Source organism: Dendrobium catenatum, unplaced genomic scaffold, assembly GCF_001605985.2.
Source record: "Dendrobium catenatum unplaced genomic scaffold, ASM160598v2 fragScaff_scaffold_157, whole genome shotgun sequence".
Lineage (NCBI taxonomy): Eukaryota > Viridiplantae > Streptophyta > Magnoliopsida > Asparagales > Orchidaceae > Dendrobium > Dendrobium catenatum.
In genome coordinates this window covers 1471456-1495686 of record NW_021318619.1, presented here as the reverse complement: position 1 = coordinate 1495686, position 24231 = coordinate 1471456, and the positions used below count along the sequence as shown (strand labels likewise).

General features: G+C 34.0%; 2 protein-coding genes and 2 long non-coding RNA genes across 7 annotated transcripts in view; 2 read left to right on the top strand and 2 right to left on the bottom strand.

The window, feature by feature from the left end:
- Positions 1-7113, bottom strand: part of LOC110114537 — a 62637-nt gene extending 55524 nt beyond the window's left edge. Inside the window, exons 1-2 of one of the 2 annotated variants that reach the window (XM_028692822.1) lie at positions 6990-7113; positions 2650-2701 (exon numbers count right to left, since the gene is read on the bottom strand). The gene's annotated coding sequence lies outside the window, so the exon portion shown is untranslated. Of the gene's footprint in view, positions 1-2649; positions 2702-6102; positions 6263-6989 lie in introns of those variants that run through there. The other variant, XM_028692823.1, reaches the window with a different exon arrangement.
- LOC114579112 lies at positions 6228-9382 on the top strand. Of its 3 annotated transcripts, none has more exons than XM_028692824.1 (3): positions 7216-8295; positions 8373-9065; positions 9147-9382. In XM_028692824.1, the coding sequence occupies exons 2-3, from the start codon at positions 8634-8636 to the stop codon at positions 9309-9311; spliced, it is 597 nt and encodes a 198-aa protein (XP_028548657.1). In that variant the 5' UTR covers positions 7216-8295; positions 8373-8633; the 3' UTR covers positions 9312-9382. The 3 variants fall into 2 exon arrangements, with proteins under 3 accessions (XP_028548658.1, XP_028548657.1, XP_028548659.1); XM_028692825.1 differs by lacking the exon at positions 7216-8295 and adding an exon at positions 6228-6337.
- An 8964-nt stretch (positions 9383-18346) lies between these two features.
- Positions 18347-24231, top strand: part of LOC114579113 — a 20407-nt gene continuing 14522 nt past the window's right edge. Inside the window, exon 1 of the long non-coding RNA XR_003699970.1 lies at positions 18347-18447. This is a non-coding gene — a long non-coding RNA (uncharacterized LOC114579113). The remainder of the gene's footprint in view (positions 18448-24231) is intronic.
- LOC114579114 overlaps positions 21328-24231 on the bottom strand; it is a 4320-nt gene continuing 1416 nt past the window's right edge. Inside the window, exon 2 of the long non-coding RNA XR_003699971.1 lies at positions 21328-21587. This is a non-coding gene — a long non-coding RNA (uncharacterized LOC114579114). The remainder of the gene's footprint in view (positions 21588-24231) is intronic.

Genomic DNA, 24231 nt, shown 5'->3' with positions numbered 1-24231 from the left:
AAGTAGATTAAAATATGCTTATTATAATTTTTTATATATTTTTATATTAATAAGATAGAGCTTTTTATATATTTATTATTCATTATAAAATATTTTTTAATTATTTTTTATTTAAATTAGATATGAAATTGTACTGTAATAAAATAATTGAAATAAATGAGCATGATAATACATAGTTCAAATAAATTTGTATTGAAATTAATTTAGATGAGCATGACAATAAGTTTTTTTATTATTATAAAATTTATCTTTCTATAACAGCTTTAATAAATAAAATTAAAACTTTAATGTCAATTTCAAGCTCGAATGAAAAAGCTTAATGATATTTTTCAAATTAGAAAATTTTGATCATGGTACTGCCATTGATTTTAATCATTTTCAAAAAATAAACATTTATATTTAAATGAATTTTATTAAAAAATAGAAAATAAAAAATTTAAAAGTTGGAACCTCGAGTCCTCGTGCTTAAATGAAGAGGACAAATTCTTTTAATCATTAATTAAAAAAATAAAGAAAAATAAAAGAATACCTAAAACCTAAACCATCTCTCTCCCCAACCTCTCTCTGTTCATTCCACATGCCATATCCCTCTCTTATATTCGGAAAATTATTAGGTCCGGACACCGGACGTAGAGATATGTCCAAACTCCAATAAAATATTGACACGTGAAGTGTACACGTGAATATTCAATTAAATTTATTTTTTACTTTATAAATTAAATGTATCCGCGGAATTTAAAGTCAAGCGCATCAAAAGCACAGGTAAAGCACAGGTAAAGTGTAGGTAAAGCATAGCCAAAGAGCAGCCAAAGCGCGGTCAAAAAACGCACCACAAGCGCAGCCCGCGTGCCAAATTTTAATTTGATATCTGGACCTATATCTATGTCCGGTGTTCGGACCTGTATTATGTCTGATGTGGGGACCTAATAATTTTCCCTTCTATTCACGACCCATCTCGTTCCCTTCCGCGCCAACGACCTCCAAGCCGCCGACCAATCGTCGCGCCTACCTCCTCCCCGCCGACGATCCAAGCCACCTACCTACCCTCACGCCTCCCTCTTCCCGACCGATGACCTCCAAGCAACCGAACGTAGCTGCAATGACCGTCCCAGTGGACAGCCTCCAAACCACCGACTCTAACCGCAGCGAACTTTCCCGCGGACAACCTCCAAACCGCCGAACCTAGCCGCATCAATCTACCGTCGCATTTCCCTCTTTCTTGTTGCCATCCTATGCTGCACTTCCCTTTCTCTCTCACTTCAGCACTCTTTCTCTCTCTAAACTTCTTCCCCCTCTCATCGTTCTTATTTTTCACCCTCTTTGGACTCCCCTATCTCTCTCACTCGGTAAGCGCTACACTCTCTCCTCTCATTTTATCAATCTCTCTCTTGAAAAATCCAAAACAAAAAAATACAAAAAAAGATCTTGTGCTGTGTTCTCTCACAAATTCACCTCATTGTCATTGATTCCACTGCACAAGTACAAAAATGCAACATGCTAAAATCCTCAAAGTATATCAATGATGCATTTTATGCATGGTGAACAGAACATGTGCACATTTTTCATCGGGTGGCTTGGGAAATTTGTAGGCGACATTTGTAATATGGTGGGTAACATTTGCTGTGTTTGATCACTCTTAGATGCTTTTTTTACCATGGTGGGAAATTCGTAAGCCATGCTTACGACACTAAGTATATCCTATGCGAATTTTTTTAGCTTAGCGAAAAAATTTAAGTGCTGCAAAATTCTCTCGTGCAGGTATTCAATGCTCGCCTTCCTTGGCATGATAGATTTGAAATTTTCAATTGTGATGTCATATGACACTGGTCATGAATGACTTTTTCTTCGTGGTGGGTAGACCCAACCTCTCTATAAACTTCCCTTATGAAGTGATACAGTGCGAGGAAGTCAGAATTTGAACTTAGTAAACTCTATATAACAACACACGTAGGACTTAAAATAATTAAAACGAAGCTAATTAAAGTGATGAATATAAAATTAAACATTTAAATGTAATGTAAATGATTCTAAAAAATAAAATGACAAATGATAAAGTAGAAATATATGATTTATAAAAAACAATTGAAATACTTGAAAGTTCACGAAGAATGAGAACATAATTGTATCACTACACCTAAAGCCCATAAAAATTGATGCAAGGAACTCAAGGTGAACTCAAGGGGGTGTGAAAATGAACTACACCACCCTCCCTCTAATTTGTAGGGGAGGATTGTACCTTGTAGGAACCACAACACTAAATAAAATAATAAAAAAATGTGCCAAAGGACGGCGTGTGAAAAAAGTATTGGCATTGTAATTTTATCATAAATTCTTCTTTTTTGTTGCTGGATTCATAATATTTTTATGCAAGTGGATTAAAAGATCATTACGAACTCAAAGTAGAAAATTTACAAGCATATTATAATATGAGAGACTATTTTGAATCAATTTTGCATAGTTTAGGGGCTAAATTGAGGCAACTTGATACTTTGGGACTATATTTGGCCATACAAAAATAGTCTTCCAACTATTTTAAAAATTTTTATGAAATGGAAAATTATCAATTATATAATGGGCATAAATCAATACCATAACAAAGAAAAAAAAATGTATGAAAATAAAAAAAGGGTTAGGGAGCATGAAACATACACTATGAAGTAATGCCTTTCGGGCAATATCTGAAATTGTAAGCTGACTTTGCCTGCAATCATTCAGAAACAACGGTTGTTAGAAAACCTTCTTGTTTATCATAACTACTAAAAGAATTGAAGGCCTAACAAAAATCATTTTAAAAGCTGAGAACTTGCAAACGTGTTAAGGTTAAGATAAATTACACTGTTTTGCTACTTTTTTCAGGATTTTTTTTTGTAAGAATATATTATTATATTTATTTAGCACATATTAAACAAATTATACTAATTAAACCATAATTAATAAATTAGTAATTTTAATTAATCATTAATTAGTTATTTATTGAGAAAATTAAACAATAACTTATATATAGATAAATTAAACCAATAGTAATATTAATTTAAATTAAACCAATAGTAATTAGCTTATGATTTTTTAATTGCTAATATCTTATTTAAGAAGAGAAAGGTGGATGAGATATTTTGCTAAACTTTTTAATGAAGATTATGAAAATAAGTAGTGACCTTAGCACCCTAAATGAAAGTAAAGATTTGTGTTTTCATCGACGCATTAGTAAAAATAAAGTTAGAAAGGCTTTAAAGAAAATGAATGGTGAAAAAGTTGTTGGACCTTATGATATTTCAATAGAAGTGTGAAAATGCTTAGGAGATGATGGAATTTATTGGCTTACTAAACTTTTTAATACTGTTTTGAAGACTAAAAAGATGCCATATGAGTGAAGAATGAGTGTGTTAATTCCTATTTTTAAGAATAAATGTAATACACAAGATTGTGCGAATTATATATGAATTAAGTTAATGTGTCATACTTTAAAACTATGCGAGTGAGTTATGGAGCATAAGTTGCGGCGTGATACTAATGTTTCTCAAAATCAAATTGGATTCATGCCGAGTAGGTCTACTATGGAAGCCATACATTTATCTAATGATGTTATCAACATTGGAGCCTCTGAAGACACCATTCAATTTGGTAGCTTAGAGTTTTCTGCAGCTACTGCAAAGGTTGCTGCCATTCCTATTCACAACATAACTGTTCAAGGTCATTCTGCGAGGCCTGATTCTACTGAAACTTATGCACGACGTGACTATTCCATGCAATAGCCACAAGCTGATATAATTACTACTGCTAAAGTAGTTCAACAAAACAGAACCTCATTCTTTGAGAGACTCTCACATCCTGAAGTCTTAACTGTGAAGAGGACTTATGTCAAGCAGAAACTCTGCCAACCTTATCAAGCATCATCACACTACCAACTGAGCCCTTCGTACCGAGAAGGCATGATCATGAAGTTTCCTCATTTGGAGGAAGATTATCCAGAAGACGGAAGAGAAAGTTGAATGCAGAGCTGCGAGCTTAACAACCACTACTTGTGCATCTGTCAATACTCCCAGCCTTGGAGCTAGAAGCTAACGTTCCCACCCAAAATAAATTTGCAAATCTAAAATGGGTGAAGAGGAATAACTCTACTGGCGAGTTGAAAATTTTATTTTGGGATCAGCAGCCCCAAACCCGGCTCCTCGGAAGAAGTAGCATGAAACTCTGTCCACTAGGATACACAGAGTTCTGAAAGTTGCCTAAGAAAATGGCTTGATAAAGAAGAGATATTAAAGGCCATTGGTAAATAAGACCACAAGAATCCCACCAACAGAGTTACCATCTGCCCCAGTAACTCAAGGAAAATCAAGATCAGCTCCACACGATGAACGTTGGATCATGAAATCTGAACTTCATATCTAGAAATCTACTGACAAAAGATCCTAGTGGAAGGGAAAGAAAATTTGAAGGCCGAGACTTCCTGAAAGAAGATTATCGCAAAAGAAAGTTAGTATAAGCATGACATCTGGTGTAACTCCCCATAGATCCGTTTTAATAAAAATCATCAAAAATGGGTACCTAAGGAAAAGGTTCTTATTACTGGCATTTGAAATAGTCGATACCTTGGAGAATCTTACAAGGAATCCTATTGCCATCCAACTTCATCGTCTCAGAAGAAGGTAAATTTTGACCGTACTCCTTCAATTAAAGAAGTCCCTGTACTGCATATAGAGCCAGAGATCTATTGGAAGCATCACTCTGAGATTCGAGTACAAGAAAATGATGAAGATGAAGATACTATGGAGGTTGAGGTAGTATATATGGTAGGGCACAGTGATAAGCCACATCAAACATGTGGCTACAGACAGCGCAATGAAGCAATACCCACCTTTTCCAAAACAACTACCTCTCAAGAAGATCAAGCTCAGTACGAGCAGGTAGAAGAAGAAAAAGTCCCCTTAGGCGATTGAAAAAATGAAGATCAAGAAGAAGTGCTTGTTGAGACATTAGCACAAGCATAAAGGCATTTGAAACTCCAATTAATGGAGAAAGATAAAGAGATATCAAAATTGAACAACAAAATGATAGAAATGATGGCACGGATGACTGTGATGATACAATTAATGCAAAAGAATATCATTACTATTCCTGTACTTGTTCATCCAGTTGATCATCAAACATTAAATCAACCAGTTAATCAGCAGATATCAAGTAGTGTTCCTCCTAATCTGCAAACCGACCCAACACCCCAGATGTCTGGAATTTGAACTACACCTAAAGGGAAAAATGAGGCTGATCGACTTGTCCATCTACAAACTCATTAAAATTTTGCAAGTACATCTGAGCCGATGATGACTCCACTGCTAGAATCAATCATTAATAAAATATTAAAGTTGTTATTTCCTCAGAGCATGTTGAAAAGTTTGTAAGGTTCGTCCATATCTAACCGAGTACGATCAAGTACCATACTCTAAAGGTTATTTAGTGACTAAGTTCAATACTTTTAATGGCACCGACAATCTCATATAACACTTGGCTTAGTTTAAATCAACTTATGAAAATACTGGAGGCATTGATGCTCTACTCATCCGCCAATTCATTAGTAGTTTGATTGCGACTACTTTTGAATGGTAGATTGAACTTTCTAATGATTCTGTTAAGACATTTACAGAATTGGAAAATATGTTCGTAAAAAAGTTCGGTGGTGCTACCGAGAAGACTACTATTGTTGACATTGCCCTAGAAAAAAGAAGAAAGGTGAGTTAGTGACAAAGTACATAACTAGTTGGCACAATATGAGTATAAAATGCGAACAATAGCTAGAAGATGAGCTCGTTGTTCAACTACTTCTGAGAAACATCAATGATAAGATGTTATCATTTTTATGCATGGCCTCCATCAGCACTTATTAAGAGCTACTAGATAGAGTAGCTAAGTTTTAAAAATTAAACCTGTCTAAGTTTGAAAATCATTCAGATAAATAAGAAAAAAAAAGTTATAATAATATATATCTTTTATATAGAGGGGGGAGTCGGACAAGAGGCGGAGACGGAGACCACAGCTAGGTACCGGCACTTGGTACTGCTGGGTACCGCTAGGTACCCAGTACTTGTGCGGACGATGCACACTCCGCACCTAATAATTTTTCCATGGCAGGAGACGGTGCCCAGAGGCAACGCCAAGCTTGATCGGGTCGGCTTCAAGCTTGGAGAAGGAAGGTCTACGAGTAGGACCAAGAGCAGACGGTCGAGTTCGGTCGTCTTGGGTACATCGGCTTCGGTGTCGGTTGCAGGAATCAGGCCGACGGCGACTTGCTCAGTGGATGGCGTCGGGCTCACAAGCGACTAAGGGAGGTCGGCTAGGGCTTCAGGTATGGACGAGCTTCGATTTTCTATCTCGGTCATGTCCGGCAAAGAGAATCGAGGGAGACCCGAGAGCTCTGCTTGCAATTTTTTCTGGTTTTCTGAGCGCGTGAGTCTCTGAATGAGGGAGGGAGTCTATTTTGATTACGTAATAGAGAACGTGGGGGTCGGTTTGAGCGGTGTCCAATCGTGGGGAGCGTTGGCTAGGTCATGGGGTGTCCGGTAGTTACAGTCAACAACGCGATCTAATTAGCCAAGGAATTTAACTGCAGTCCGCATACCCACCGTCAATTATACCACGCTCACTCGCTGAGCTCTCCTCCCTCGCCTTCTCTTGATTCATCTAGAGTTTCCTCTTCTCCTCGCTTTCCGGTATCCTCCAGCCTGAAACTCATTCGTTGGTTAGTCAAGCTCAATCTTGACTCCTTCATTTGTGACGTGCACATCTCCTCAACATGGAAGATACTGCTTTTAGGGGGTGTTTGGTATCGGATTTATTTTGAGTTTTTAGTAGGATTTACGGTAAATCCAGCCAAACGCAAAAAAAGTTGCGGTAAATCCGGCAAATCCGTAAATCCCGAATTTGCGGATTTACGGCGTAAATCCGATAAATCCGGGTAAATCCTAATCCCGCTAGAAGTCGGATTTAATGCAACTTACACTGCGAAAGTTCTTCCCGCGACGCTCGTGTCGTGATCTCCTTCCCGACCTCTTTATGTACATGGAGGAAGACACAGCTTCTTCTTCATCCTGTGCCCTAGCCGCTCCCGAAGCACAATCGTTGGTTCCCGCTCAAGGTCGCAAAGGTACTCGCAGGTTTTTTTTTTTCAGCGGTAGTTCAGTTTCTCCTTCCCGAGGGAGCAAGAGCGACCAGGTTTTTTTTTTTTTTTTTCTTCATGAGCACGACAGAGAGGAAACTGAGGAATACCGAAGATTTCCTCAAGAGGAATACTGCTCGGTCGTGCTCGCTCAAGGTTGCTGCCCTTTTTTTTTCCCTTCATGACAGAACAGATCTTTGGTTAACTATTGTACTACTGAACAGATAATATCATTTAATTCAAGTGTTTCTTTGGTTAAGTATTGTACTACTTAACTAATATTTTTTTTTCTTCACCACAACAAGGCAAATATTTAAGCAATAATTTTGTTTGAAATGTTTTTATTTTTTTCTTACTGTGTATTGAACTATTGGCATTTCATTTGAAGTTCAAGATAATATCGTTTATTTAGGCAGCATTGATATAATTTGGCTTAGAATATTCAAGTCTTAATCTTTAGTTGAACTTTGTCCTAATTGAATTACAGTATGTTTTTAAAATTATCGGAAGTATTGTACTAATTTGATTGACAAATATAACACGATGAGAATATATGCTCTTATAATAAAAATCTAGTTTTCGTCGATATGAAAGTAGCAAGTGTGAGCGACAACGAGTCATCAAACACTATCTACCTACGTAAGACCGATAAAAGTTCTTAAAGGAAACCTAAAAAAAAACTACTTGTTTGCACAACCTTTAAATTTCTTAGAAAGAATATCCTCGTTAATGTATGACAGCAATGCAGAAATTTCTAGATGGCAAAGGAGTTGGACGTGCAAGCGGTAGTAAGCAACGTCGTGATTGTGACGACATCTCAATTTACTCCGGCTTGCCCAAAAGTACAACTCGAAATCCAAAGTGGCCAGAAGATCATAATGTCATACTTGGCGAGTTGCTATTGGAAATATGTTAATGGCAATTTTTGTAATGGGAATATGCTAAAGGAACAATGGGCTAGCTTAGTAGCTGTGTTAAACAGGCGTATTAAAACCAACTACACCGACTCGTCCGTAATGATAAGATTTAAAAATATGAAGGTTAATTTTAGAACACTATATCAACTAACAAACCGTAGTGGATGGGGTTGGGATGAGGAATTACAAATCCCTGTAGCTACTGACGAGTTGTGGGATGAAATTCAACAGGTATTATTTTGTTTTTTACAATTAAATATAATTCTTAAATTTTATGCATCCAAATCAATAAAACTTCATTTTTCTAGGTTAACCCAAAGGTAGCTCGATTTAGAAGGCACCCCTTCCATCAGTATGAAATATTTGAGAAGATATGTGCCGAGAACATTGTAGTGGGAAGTGATGCAAGATGCACTAAGATGTCTGAGCCAGTGGTTAACTTAAACAGTGAGGAAGATGCTCCACACATTAAAGAAGATTTCCTAGCTGCTAACGGTGTTAGCTAAGACATAAACGGAACGCCACCCAACAACCAACCTAACACTGTTGGCATAGATCCAAGTGTGGAAATGGACCCAAGTCCAACAATACGTACAAAAAGATCTAGCGAGAAGCCAACTAAAGCTGCTAAATGTCCGAAAAGGAAAAATGGCTTGCAAAATCTTAATGAACTCTTAGTTGATTCAAACAAGAATGCCATTCTCTTTAGAGAGACAATTGAAAGTACAGATCCTTATAGTATGCGTGATTGCTTGGCCAAGTTTCCTGTGACTGTTCAAGTTGATCTGGTAATTGCGTGTGCAGTCCTGCACAACTTTATAGGTCGCTATCATGGACATGACAAGTATTTCAATATGTCACAGATAGAAATGGAACACGATAGTGAACGTGGGAATGTTGAAATGTTGGATGAAGATCCTAACTTGCACGCAACAATAGGAGAACGAATTCAAGGAGAAGCGATAAGACATGTCATTGCAACTGATATGTGGAATGCCCGGGTAAGGAAATATGTATGCATTAAAACTAATTTACCTTTCATTACAATATTTATGTAATTTAGCATTTTTTTTTTATTTCAGATAAATTGTCAAAGAAATCGATCATCGTCAGGAAGTTGTCTCCAATGCAACAAATATCAACATCACCTTTATGTTGTAGTGTATTATCTTGTAGTTGTTAAGTGGTCTCCAAAAAAAAAATTCTTGTGGTCATGTACTCTTTATGCGTTTAGCTATTTTCATTGAATGATGTTATGTTTTGTTTATTATTTAGCATATTACTCCAATTTTAAATCTCCAACCGTTTTAAATCTTGTTATCTGTTGCCAAACATCTTTCTGGATTTAACAGGATTTAAAAAATGTCATACCAAACACAATTCAGGATTTAAGAGCCCAAGATTTACTAAATCCATATTTACAGGATTTAGTAAATTCTACTAAAATTGAATCCAATCCTATACCAAACACCCCCTTAGTATCTTGTAATATGTAGGTACATATTTGAAACATGTGTACTTTATACAAGCTCTCAAAGCAAGATAACTGGGACTTCAATGGGAATTCAACTAAGTTCATAACAAATGTCAGCATTTCTATGCATAACTACAGAGTTAATCCTGAACTACTATGCAAGAAAGACAGCAGGATCGTTCAAAGGAAAAAAAACATTAGATATCAATCTAATTCTACGAATATACGAAAATTAGAAATATTGTCTCTCGCTTTGAGTTCAATCTACTAAAATAGAAACATAATGGAAGATGGAGTTCAATGCCAGCTTTTCTTATTTTGAGAACATTATATGTTAATTTTCCTGATGTAAACGTTAAATGTTCTCTTTCTTCTTATGTTTAATCTTTACAATATGTGCACATCTTCACACTAAGAATTATATAAAACTTAATCATCTAAGCAGCACATTAAAAAGATTATCAATAAGTACATCTTTATTAAAAAGGGTATCTAATTCTCCGACAATATAACGCACATCAAATATCTGTACTAACCCTTTCAAGTGATGTTCTTCGAGCTGTGTTTGGAGCTGATGCTCTGCCAAGATTCCTGATGAACCCAATGCCAAAAGTTTTTCCTTCAAGACTGCAACTGCAAGAGCACAAGAGCGGACTGACCTTTGAGCAATGACCACAATTCATAACGTATAATTGAATAATTGCATCTGTCAGACGAGGCATTACATAGTACAAGCATGTCCTATCACAAATATATATATAACAAATGCATCCATCTGCATAGCCATGCATCTCTCTCTCTCTCTCTCTCTCTCTCTCTCTCTCTCTCTCTCTCTCTCTCTCTCTCTCTCTCTCTCTATATATATATATATATATATATATATAACAAGTTGTGTGTGATATAAAAGTTTCACCCTTATAGTGGCAAGAAAGCATTCAAACAAATAATTTTTTCAACCACAAGAATTACCAGAACTAATAGACATTAGCATTTGAGACAAAGAAATAAAAGAAATTATAGATGCGGTTACAGGTAATGGATAAAAAATTTTGACTTCACGTAGGAGACAATAAGAGAGATTTAATTGTTATCTACAGGTGAAAACAGGAATAAAACGGTAAAAAACAAATAAGTCAACAGAAATACAATGTTCGCCAAAGGATATAGTTCTAATTGCAAAAGGAAATTGCTATGAGTTACCGCTTGATCCTCTTGCACTTTGGAGAAAAGCGAAGAGTTGCTTTCTTCCCTCTCTAGTGTATGCAGTCTTACTTCTGAGGCTATCTCCATCCTTCATATCCTATTTCGAAGAAACGGCAGCTTCTTAAGAAACTGAACTAAGATGTCAAAAATAAGTTTATTATGATTATCATACTTCAAACAGCAAGGCAGCTAGATTTAGTTTTGAATGAACTGCTAAATTTTTTATCCGTGGAAGCGGGAATACTGCCTCCCCATTCTGACGGGTCAAAATTTGTGTGATATCAATTGCCTCAATAGCTGCAACCAAAAAGCCAAATTAAAAACTAATAAAGTTAGTCGAAGCATGAATTTAATTGTCAATTGCGTAGATAATAACAAAAACTACAGGTAGATTAGGCTCTTTGGTTCATTACCACAAAGGTGCAATGAAATGTGCACTAAGGCTTCCTTTGGGACGGCTTTCTTATTGCTTCTTAAAGAAACTTTTTAGTACAAAAAATTAGTTTTTATACTAAAAAGCTGCTTTAAGAAGCAATAAGAAAGCCATTCCAAACAAAGCCTAAGATGGCTAAAAGTTGTTTCTTAAAGCAATAACAAAGTATTTGGTTCATCTTCAAGGAATCAACGCAATCAAGATAACGGGCAGCAAATGCTATTGTTTGTTCTCGCTCAAAAGAGAGATGGTGCTTGTGACACAAAAAGAATCCGATTTGCAGCCAGGGAATTTCATTCTTCTTGAGACATATTATAATTAAGCAAATTCCTCTTGAGAGTAGTATCGGGGTTTATTTAGATCCGGGTCTTTACTTCCTAGGAGGGTAAGCCCTCATAGTTAATTACCCCTCCTAATGCTTAGAAGAGAACTCTCGATTAAGGATGAATTAATATTTTAGATGTGCAACAATTTTAATTTTGGTTATGAGGGATGGAGGTAAAACCGATCAAGATCTCATGATTCTGTAATCCCGAAAATACCGTAGATTACAGTATACCAACACTATCAATCATTGATCGTAGTGTTCAAGAAATATGATTAACAGTCATGGGTTGCCTTATTTCAGGGATCTAGAGTGAATTGAAGTGGGTAGATATTATGATGATTTGGTTTAAGTTGGGAATTGCAACGCCACTTGGGAGTTTCCCGTAATTTAGATTTAGGTTAGGTATTACGACCCCGTTTAGAAGTTCCCTATAGTTTAGACTTAGATTATTTCTCACAACCTCGTTTAGGAATTACATGTAGTTTGGATTTTGGTCGAGGCTTATGGTTTTCATTGAAAGTAGCCCGTATAGCAGGTCATATGGCTTCCCATGGAAGTAGCCCATAGGTTTTGTTTGAAAGAGGATCCTACTGCTTTCATTGAAAGTAGCAGTGCAGCAAGTCTTACAGCTTCCATTGGAACTAGCCTATAGGTTTGAGTTTAGAGTTGTTCAATTAGAAGTTTTCCTAGCAAATGGGTCTTATAACTTCGCTTAGAAGTGGCCCGTAGTTGGGATTTATGATTATGTTACTTTTACCTAGAGATTCCCCTAACGGCCTCTATGAGAGGTTGCCAAGTTGTTTGGTTGAAAGTTTATTACTTCTTGTATAAATTCCCCAAATAGCAGGTCTTACAACTTTCTTTGGAAGATGCATGGCTAATTTAGTAGGTTTTACGGCTTTTATATTTAGAAATAGCCTGAAGGTGTGTCTTACGACCTAACCCTATAAGTTAGGTGACACGTAGTTGGGATTTAGGGTTAGGTTACTTTTTCCTAGAGATTTCCCATAACATGTGTCTTACAGCTTCAATTAGAAGTAGCTCGTAGTTGGGATATGTTATTTGTTCCGGGAAAGTTTTCCTTATTACCCTAATTAAAGTGAGCCTTACTGCCACAATAAAATGAGTTAATTTTTTAATTTTTTTTTTATAATTTTTTGAATCCCTAAAAGAATTTCTATAAATTTTCTACTGCAAATTAATAATATTATTATTATATATTTTTTCATTAATAAATAAAAAGAAAATATCTAAATCCATCATAGCTTTATTCATGTCATTTTTTCCTTAATTGAATCGTTTTTCTCCAAACATAGAGTTGGCTTAGAGACTTAAGGAAGAAAGAGAGGTGAGAGAAGAAAATTTGGTTTTTGGACGACTTCAAGCCGTCTTCGTCCGTTGGCCTAGTTGGAAAACTTGTTCGTCTCCAGGCAAGGCACATTATGCACATCTCAATTTTCAAAAATACGCATGTTTTAGCAAATTTTTCGATTAAAATTTTGTATCCGTTAGTAAAAAATGTGGATAACTTTGCACAAGTAAAACTTTCACCATGTAACTTTTTATAAGTTACAGAGATTACAATTATGCATATTTTGAATATTTTTTAAAAAATTTTCAATGGGGGATTTAAAATTTATAGAGTTTTAATTGAATAGAAAATTATCTGGATGTTGAAAAATAGTTATGTAGTACAATATAAGTCTTAAAACATCATTTTACATAATCCCTGATAATTTGATAATTTTCTGAAAATGTGTATTTTTTGCCAAGATGGATTTTTTATTATCTACCGTTATACAACAATATGAAATATTGATACATGTTCAATTACTCTTTAATTATTATAATGTGAAGATATATGTGCATATGTGAATAAATTATATTTATTGGGAGCTATAAGAGGCCAAAATCCTCTGAGATTCTATCTATGTCAGAGAATTGCTATGAGTTATAAGGGATCAAAATCCTTTAAGATTCTGTCTGAGATAAGGATGTGTGATATGTTCTGATGTTATAAGCACAAATGAAAAGTAAATCATAATGGGCCAAAATCCTTTGAGAATCTGTCTGGATTCGGGAAACATGAAATGAACTATTTTGTGATATAATTTTTAATTTATTTATTTATTCAGTATTATTATTTATATCAAGTAATAATTGTTATGCATTTATTACATCTCTCAGTATAGTAATTTATTTATTGAGATTATGTTTAACTTCTTTTAAATATTCAACAAAATATTTGATAAAAGAATACTTGAAAATTTAGATTGGTTTGTGTGACTTGGTGAGCTGTTGTAGCTCACTGTAATTTTCCTTCTAATTTTCAAGATCTGCGAAGGGGAAAGAGATTGTGGACTAGCAATTTAGGATCAAATCTGAAGTTATAAGTATTTTATTATTTTAATCTTTTTACAGTCATTGCTAGTTAAATTTTTAGTTATGTAGCTCTTGCATGTAAATATATACTATAGTGTATATATTTATTTTGATGAAATGAAAGAAAATTGTGGATGAATTTAATTTTTGTATTTTGATGTTCTAGTAACTATGTAGTTTGTAGTCTATTTCAATTAATATCGATAGAAAATTTGAAATAATTCTATAATTAGATCTTAGGATTTACCTGTCATAGCTCAACACGATAGGACCTATCCTGATTAGGTTGGATTGTGACAAGTTTTACTTATAGTACTAGCTCTTTCAACGAGTTTTTTTAGTATTAGTTTTGGTTTCTTTTCCAGTTTTAGTACTCATTTTTATTCTTTTAGTACTTGTTTTTTTTATTTATCATCCTACATTGACTTTTGTTTACTTATATATATATGTGTTCATGACTAGGAGTTGCAGCAGCTGGAACTTACAGTTGTCGGGTTTGCGAGGAGCCAGAGGTTGTACAGGGCTGAAGCCTACCAGGAGCTGTTTAGGTTTGCCTGGTGTTTTTTTGGAGCTTTTCTTTCTCTTTTCTACTTTCTTTAGTTTTAGGAGTTTGATGCTTAGTTGGTGTGTGTTGTTCTTAGGTTTATAGTGTGAACATTGTTCTTTTACTATTTTTAATGCATTTTATTAAATTTTGAATTAATTGCATTTATTAATTAATTAGGTTTTTAATTAAATAAAATTAAAAGTAAAAGTTTAATTTAAAATTCACTACTTAGCTCATTAATTTAATATTTTAAATTTTAAATGTATTTTTAAAATTATTTAATTAATTTAATTATAAATTAAATTAGTTGTTCAATTAATTTAATTAATTAAAATTTTAATTTTAATTTTAAGTTTTATTTTTATTAAGTAATTTAATTTTTATGCTCATTATAGGATTAAGTAGATTTTAATTAGAAGATTTAAATCAATGAAATTGATTAATAAATTATTAAATTAGTAAAAAAAATTTTAATTAGTTAGTTAATTAATTAGAATTTAGTTTTGTTTTAATTAATTAATTAATTAAATTAAAATTTTAAATTAATATTAAATTAGATATTAATTTAATCATTTATTCAATTAATTAAATTATAACTTAAAGTTGAATTTTAATTTTATTTTTAAAACAAGTTAATTAGTTATCTGGTAAGGTTAATTAATTTAATGTTTTAAATTAGAAATTTAATAGATTTTTAAATTGATTTTTCTTTTAATTTGACCTTATAATTAACTTTTTTGATAGGTCTTACAGTTTCTGTATTTAGATGTTACTTGAAGGTGAGTCTTATAACTTAGCCCTATAAGCTAAGTGACATGTAGTTGTGATTTAGGTTTAAGTTACGTTTACTTAAATATTTTTTCTAACATGTGCGTCTTACAGCTTCTATTAGAAGTAGTTTATAGTTTGGATGTGTTATTTGTTCTGATAAAATTTTTTCTTTATACCTTAATTAAAGTATGGCTTACACCCTCTATTAGAGTTTTAACAGTAGATACCTAGTTCTGTGCTTTAACCACCTCGACACTCGTACTAGTGTTTTGTTTACTATCGTACTTAGTTTTATACTAGTTTTTTTTAGTACCAATTTTCTATTTCATTTTAGTTTCAATACTCGTTTTTATTTTTTTTTTTTTTTTTTTTTTACCACCCTGCACTAGTTTTTACTTGTCTGCATGTGTTCGTGGATAAAAGTTATGGGAGCTAGAACTTACAATTATCGGGTTTGTGAGCAGCTAGAGCTTGCACGGGGCTGGAGCTTACTAGGAGCAACTTAGGAAACGGGAGGGCGAGAAGAGTTTCATGTGCGGGATCGGCAAGCGGCTCTAGTCGGAGGAGCAATCTGGCTTCGTTGGCACGAAGGAAGCGGATTAGACTCGGCTTCGGGTTCGCAGAGGTAGGCTAAAGTCGAGTTGGTGTCGCGGCTTGTCGCGAGTGTTGAGGAGCCGGGGTCGCGGGCTTGAGGGAGAAGAAATTGGCGGCTGGCTCGTGTGCGGCCGAAGCTTCCTGTGCTCGACACAGAGAGGGATCGAAGGAGAGTGGCTCTACTTGCGGTTTCTGTCGAATTGAGAGGGCGCCCCTTGGGAGGGAATTTCGTCCGGCTTTACTAGAGGCGAGCAGGAGTTATGTGAGTGGGATCATTTGTGAGTGGGGTCGTGGGTTTGTGGTTAGTTAGAGGTCAACAGTGTTAACTTGACATAATAACAGTTTTCACCAGAGTAATCATAGAAAAAGATTACAATTAAATGAATCTAAAGATTCTAAACGATTCATAAGGCCAACACAGGTCAATAGAGGTAAGGCTGACAATGATAAACTATCAAAGCGTTCAATAGAAAGAGTTGATTCTATTCACTAATTCGTTACAGCAAATTGTTCTTATAAATGATACTACAGAAGGATTGCGTACCAAATGCGAAAAACGCACTCACCAGTGAGGTGTCTGTGGTAGGGGCCTTGTGAGCAGAATTTTAAAATCAAATGGAAAAGCCAACACTTGATAAGAAAACAGTGAAGACATTAAAATTTAGAAAAGCATCTTTCATGGTTGGTATTAATATGATTCCAATAGAATGAAAATTAGAAGCCAAGAAAGAGAAAAGGAAGCTGTTTTATTCAGAAGTTCAGATTTCATGTGATAACTATATTATCGAAGTCATCAAGTTGGAAATTGACGAGATACTATTGAATCAAGTGGAGCTTTATGAATTACAGAAATAAACAATCAAAGGTGACAACGTAATGTTTAAATAAGTATTTATTATTATCACTCCAGTATTAGTTCCCACTGCTAGTTCATAGGAAGAAAGAAAAGGGTAAAGACCTGCATGCTCAAAAAAGGTAGCGTGAACTGCATTCGGATTTGGTGCTCGCGTGCTCCACACATGAAGTGCTCCATCCTTTGAAATAGTGACAAGCAGTCTCAATGTAGGAAGCCATGAAATAGATGTAACAGGATGGGAACCAACTTGTGTACTGTAATAATACAGAAAATACCATTTAGTGAAGAATAGTCCACCGTATTGCAAATCTACAATTTTTGCAATATGCAGAACTAGTGAAACATCCAAGCATCATCATGCATAAAATGTCTAGATCAAGGAGACGGCATTAAGGATTATCAATATAGAAGAAAACAATAATTTTTAAAAACCTCATGCAAAAGATATTTAACTAAGAAAAAAAATTTTCCTCCCACTATCTCTATGGTAGGTCGTCAGCATTTAGGTAAAATTCAAAGAACTTCAAATTCAATTACAATAACAACAACAAACCTTTATCTCACTATGTGGTGTCGGTTACATAAATCTTTTTCTCCATTGTGTCCTATTAATAGTCAAATTCTCATCTAAATATATTAAAGAAAGGACATTTTTAATATTTTCTAATCAAGTCTTTTTAGGTCTACCTTTACCTTTCTTAACATAAGTCAAATCTAGTGCATCTACTTTCCTAACTAGGTCATTGGAAGGCTGCCATTTAATGTGACCAAACCATCTAAGACGACTCTCTAATCTTATCTTCCACTAAAGCTACTTCAACCTTTTCACGTATATGCTCATTTCGTATCGTATCTCTAAAAGTAAAGCCACTCATTCACCTGAACATCCTTAGCTCTGCAACAATTAACTTAATATTATGTTTTTCTTTTAATGGCCAACATTCTTCACCATAAAGTATTATAGGTCTCACAAACATCTTGTAGAATTTTCCCTTAAGTTTGAGAGGGACTTTCTATCACACAACAAGCCCGATGCATTCCTCCACTTCAACCATCCAACTTGAATTCTACTAATAATATCCCCGTCTATTTCACCATCACTCTGAACAATAGACACAAGATATCTAAAACGTGTACTCTTAATAATGACTTGATTGCCCAAAGTCACAATTCCCCCACTAGATCTATTATTACTAAAATATTAGGCATTAATTTTATCTAGGATGTAGATGAAAATGCTCCATCAATTATTATTTTAATGGAACCAAGTTTTTCCCGGCCTTTGAACAATATTGTCATAAGTTTTGCTTCTCATATAAAAATACAGTTAAGTCCAAGGTATACACAATAGAAATCTACCAAATTGCTAGTTAATTTTCTTCAATATAAATAAGGACATTGTATACGCTAACAAATAAGATCCAATATCAAAGTAAGTCCAAGGTATACTGTCAAAATGGAAACAAGGGGATACTTAGAGCTTGAATTGGTTCTCTTTATGCTAATCGTATTAAATCTAATCTAAGGCCAGGATTCAGTACCCTCTTTTCTTAGTTTTTTACATAGACTAATTTATAGCTCATGGTTTGTTTTTTGTGAACTATTTTATCAAATTTTGGTGAGCATTGCTTTTTTATGCATCTCCTGTTGTCCATGTTACTTGTAATGTTAATCCTCTTTTGTAATTATTCTTCAGGTTAATAAAATTAGGCCAAGTGGACAAAACGTGATGACTATGGTCATTGTGTTTGTGAGAAAATTATTGAAGGAAGAAGTTGTGTTAGATACATTAGTGGTAAGACTTATTTTTAACTAAAAAACTTTTAAGCTTATATATGAGGGAAAACCATTTTATATTTTTGGACCAGCACATTTTTTATCTCAACCTGGCTAGGACACTAGAATTAACGAGGTGGGAACAAACAGTCGTACGTTTATAAGACTTCTTCAAATTCAAAACCAGTTTATCAAATACATTATAAAGAAAAACTGCAGATCAACTAACACAATTTTCATTAAACTAATAATAAAATCTTTTGCATACTTAATATTTACATAAAACATATATTATCTGCTTGTGCATCGTCTTCTGTAGACATATTCCTCTCCTTAAGTCATTTCTATTTGTCATGAGACTTACCTTAAAATTTAGTTTAATAGGTTGAGTTTAAACTCAATGGGTAATCATGGCTGTAGCATAAAAATTTTATATACATAAAATAAACATTTTCTTTTGGCTTTCTTTTTCTTTTCCTTTGGCTTTTATTTTCATTTTCATTTCCATTTCTATTTAACGTGCATGGGTACGTTGCTTCCCCAGCCAGTACCATACGGGAATGAACTTCTATAATTTCCATGCATACACATTTTCCATCTTTTAATTCATCAATTTCAGTTAAATCATCATTTAGTATTTCATTTTCTTTACATTATATTGTTCATTTCCTTTATATTTTATAGTACTATGTATGTCATTTTATTTATATAGTGAATAATTCACATTATCATTTCTATTCATATAATTTTCATTATACAATAATCATTTCGTCAACATAATATTCATTCCATCAACATAATACTATAATATACAATAGTTACAATAAACAAAATGAAAGTAAATAACATTAAAGGAATTGGAATTGATATAACACAATTAAAATTACCCACTTTAATACTTATGTACTTCAATTCCTTCAAGTAGTTGATCCTTGCAATAGCCTTCCTGAATGCAACCTAAAGTTACTCATCCAATTACAAACTATTATAATTCATTAATTCATATATATATTTCCTAAATATAATCTTGTCTCAAATCATTTTTGAGATCCTTTATTGACTTCAACACTTCACCTTCATGCACTAGGTTAATTAAATCCTCAATTTTTCCAAATCATTTTAAATTGCATTAATCATTGCTAACTAGTTTATAATCATCTATATAACCATCGAGCATGAATTATTTGTCAATATGATTGCCTTAATAAGTTAAATCTTCTCTCCTTTCTCTTTAAAATGAAGTTTTCATTCACAAGAGTTCTTCTTGCAAGGATTTTCTTCATATTGAAAATCAAATACTATGTCTTCCCATCAAAATTAATTTTTTATTTAATTATTTTCTCTAAAGTTGGATATAAAATAAAATAGGAAGTTCGAAATCATTTACAAAAGAAATTTTCCAACACAAAATCCTTCTTCTTTCTCTCTCAAATTTCTTTCTTTACCTTTAAAAGAGATATAAATCTTTTCTTAAGTTTAAATCATAGAGTTGCATGCAAAATGAACAAGATTGAAAAATAATATACCTTCCTTCTCCTTCTACTTCCTCTCCGCTAAATCCTCTCGTACAAAATTTTTTAACTTGAGTTTTTTGCCACTAAAGTGCGTGAAAGGAGATTATTTCTCATAAGGAGTCACTACCTTTCACGTTCAAACGTAGAAATCCACTCAATGGTGCGATTCGAACCGTCCAGGATAGTTCCCACACATAGGCAGCTTCACTTGCGTTTCACCTGGACCACGATCCTTCCCTCCCGCTCTTTGTTCCGCTCTCTTTATTAAACAGAGGCCAGTTAAGCTTAACCAGCTGAACCGGTGTTTACAATTTTCCCTTCTTATAAAAAAATTATCTTTGAAATTTAATAGCAAGGATAAATAGACATACCTAAGTTGAATAGATGAGGATATTATGCTTTTATTTATGATTATTTCTCCGAGGTAGTATCTTTTTATGTTCCAAATTTCCATAAAATATTTACAAAATGTATTTTTCGATTTCTTTGCTGTTTCACTTCATATTCTAGCATCCTTTCAGGTTTTTCAACATATTTTAATCAGGCTGCAAGTCAATAGATTTTGATTAGATTTTATTTGACTCATCTGATATATACTTCTAAAGCCCTGATATGTGAAACAAATTATGTTTCTCTTGCATATGTACTGACAGAGATAATTTGTATGCCATATTTTCAATCCTCTCAATAATTTTAAAAGGACCAATGAATCGTCAGCTCAATTTTTCTAACTTTCTAATTTACTGTATAGCTTTTGTTGGGCTGACTTTAATGAAAATAAATTCTCCCACTTCAAACTCAACTGACATGTGCTTTGCATCATAATATTTCCTCTGTCTATCCTATATTGCTTTCAGTTTATCTTAGATCAATCTGATTTTGCTAATAGCATCATCCACTAGTTCAATACCAATTATTTATCTTTCACCTATTTCTGTCCAATACAAAGGTATTCTGCACTTTTTTTCCATAAAGAGTTTTGTACGACATCATTTTAATGTTGGATTAAAAACTATTATGATATACAAATTCAATTAATGATATATGAGTTTCTCAATTTCCTCCAAATCTAAAATGCATAATCACAGTAAATCCTCTAAAATATGAATTATTCTTTCTTATTGTCAATCTGTTTGAGGATGAAATGCAGTATTGAAAGTCAATCTGGTACTCAGATCTTTCTGAATCTTCTTCCATAACCTGGAAGTAAATCAGTCATCTCTATCATAAATTGTTGATATTGGAATTTCATGCAATCTCATAATTTCATTAACATATATCTTTGCCAATTTTTCCACTGATTTTGTCTGTTTAATTGGTAAGACATAGGCAAAGTTTTTCAATCGATTAATAATAACCCAAATTCCATCCCAACTATGCCTTGATGATGCTATCAAGAATTACTGTACTTTTTATTTTATTTGAACAATAGTATATTTTGTTTTCTATTTTATTTGATTTTCTTTTTAGCTATCCAATGATGGGAAAGCATCTAATGATCATGGTAGGTTGTGCATAGGACTTGGTAGACCTTTGATTTACTGGCATGATTGGTCCTTGGCTGCTGATGGTTCACGGGTTGGCTGTTTTGGAGCACATGGTATTGAGCTTGTTCTTTTAGTTGCTTGAAGCTGGAGTTTAGTAGCTCTTTATTCTCAAAAGGTACCTCATTAAAAAGAACTACTTTTGGATTGGCCTTATCCCTTCCCCTTCCCCCCTTCTTCTTGTCTCTTGGAAAACCGTGGCTTGTATTTAATGGGGGCTAAATTCGATGCATTAGAATTTATGATGGAGTTACTGATTTTTGTGCTTTACCCCTTGGGAGTCCAGCCTGCCTCTGTTTTTCCATGCTGGGGTGTTTTTCCCGTGGATGTGTTGCTTTGATTTCTCGGCCTGCTTGCTTCCGAGATGTTAGCTCCTTGGTTCCGTGAACTACCTTTGATTCCCGTAACTGTTCCTTCAGGATTTATGCTGGGCTGTTTTCCGAAGTGGCATTTGGAAATCCTATGAAAAATGATGATTGGGATGTTGTGAACATTAACTAAGGTGGCTTTTGGCATTCCTTTACTATGCCTATAAATAAGAGAAGATGTTGAGAATGAAGGCAGTTGATATTTGTGAGCATATTTGCTATTAAACCTACGGGTTTGTTTGGAAATCCTGCGGTCTCTTTCCACCCTTCTTTCTCATCCCCTCCGAAAATCCTGCGGGCTCTTTCCACCCTTCTTCTCGGGCTTCTAACATCTTCGTCTCTCCGCAAGTGCCACTCCATCTGTATCCTTCTTCTCAACAGTGAAGCAACTTTAGGGTGTCGTGTTTTGGTTGATTTGGGAGCATTTGGACAATCTTGCAGTGGTGGACCATCGGTTTGCTAGTCTTATGCACTTTTATTATTTAACCTACAATTCGATGCATGTGAGGAAACCGCTCTAACGGTTGTCTGAGGATAGCGTCTTTTTATTTTTCTTTATTTCTCCTAATATTTCTTGTTGTGTTTGTCAAGTCTTAGTTGTCTGCTTTTATTTTAATAAAGTTTGTTTTAAGTTTTATCCATTGCAACAATTTCTTCTTGTGTGTCTACATCAAACTTGGTATCAGAGCAAGTTCGTCTTTTTTTTTTGTTTATAGGAGTCTTTCTCTTTTATGTCAAAAAAAATGGCTAATGAACAAGGGGAGTGGCAATAAGTGATGCAACAATTAAATGATTTGCAACATCAAATTAATACGGTAGCTGAGGTCATTGCTAATCTAAACGTCAATCAAGCTAACGTTAATCCTAGCATAATATCTTATGAGAGTGAGGAGGAAGAACCTAGAAATCGAAATAGGAGACAGAAATTGGGATCACGAAATTAAAATTGACGTTCATAATTTTGAAGGAAAATTACAACCTGAACAATTCATAGAATGGATAGAAAAAATGGATCAGTTTTTTGAATGAAAAGAAATTCCGGATAATCAAAGAGTTAAATTTGCAAGTTTGAAACTAACGGGACATACATTAACTTGGTGGAAAAACTTACAAAACAACAGATTAAGAATAGGCAAAGAAAAAATTCAAACCTGTGATAGAATGAAGGAAAAGATGAAAGGAAAATTTTTACCTTCTGATCACTCAAGAACTATTTTTCAGGAGTTTAACAATTTGCGTCAAAAACTGTAAAAGAATACACTGAAAATTTTTACAAATTGCATGCCATAAATGATTTGGATGAGTCTGAAGAGAAAACTATAACGAGATATCTCAATGGACTAAAATGGACAATTCAAGATCAAATCAACTTACATCATGTCGTTAAATTAGATGAAGCTTATCGAATGTCTTTTAAAATTGAAAAGCAACATTTGCGGCGAACCAATAAAATCACTGAAACATATAAACGAAGGCAAACGAGTGGAACTAAAACTCAGACTTCTATGGAAACTTCGAATGTAAAAGTTAAAACTGTTGAAAGTCAAAATCAGAAAAAAGAAAAAGGGGTAGCAGGAAATAAACCGTCTGAACAATCTAAGCAAATTGGACATTGTTACAAATGTGGGTTATATAGTCACTTGTCAGCTACTTGCAGAAAGAATAATCCTCCACGAACTAATTTCATAGAAGGTGAAAATGAGATAGAAGAAGAGGAGGAGAATGAAACAGAATCTGAAAATGAAGCTGAATTAGAAAATTTTGATTTAGAAGGTGATGAAGGAGAACCATTGTTAGTAATTCGACAAGTCTTAACTACTCAAACTAAAAAGGAAGATAAATGGCTTAGGAGGAACATTTTTAGAACTACCTGTACTGTTGAAGGAAAAGTTTGCACTTTAATGATTGATAGTGGATGTTCAGGGAACTTTGTATCACAACATATGGTAAAGAAACTAAAACTGAAAACAAAACCTCTTGATAAGTCGTATAAAATATCTTGGTTCAAAGAGGGAAGTGAGGTTCCTATAAATAAACAATGCACTGTGAACTTAACGATTGGAGGAACTTATAAAGATCAAGTTGTTTGTGATATTGTGCCTCTTGAAGTTTGTCATGTTTTGCTAGGACGACCTTGGCAGTTCGACAACAAAACTGTTCACAATGGAGAGAAAAACACATACTTTGATGCAAAATAATAAAGAGTTTACTCTTCATCCACAAAAGAATGTGCCGGATTCACCCGTTACTTCTCCTGAACTGCTTTTAAATGCTAATGATTTGAAACATTTTGAAGTTGCTTATTTGGTTTTGGGAAGAGAATCTGATACTATTTTTCATATTCCTAAAAAAATGCAAGCTTTATTGGATGAGTTTT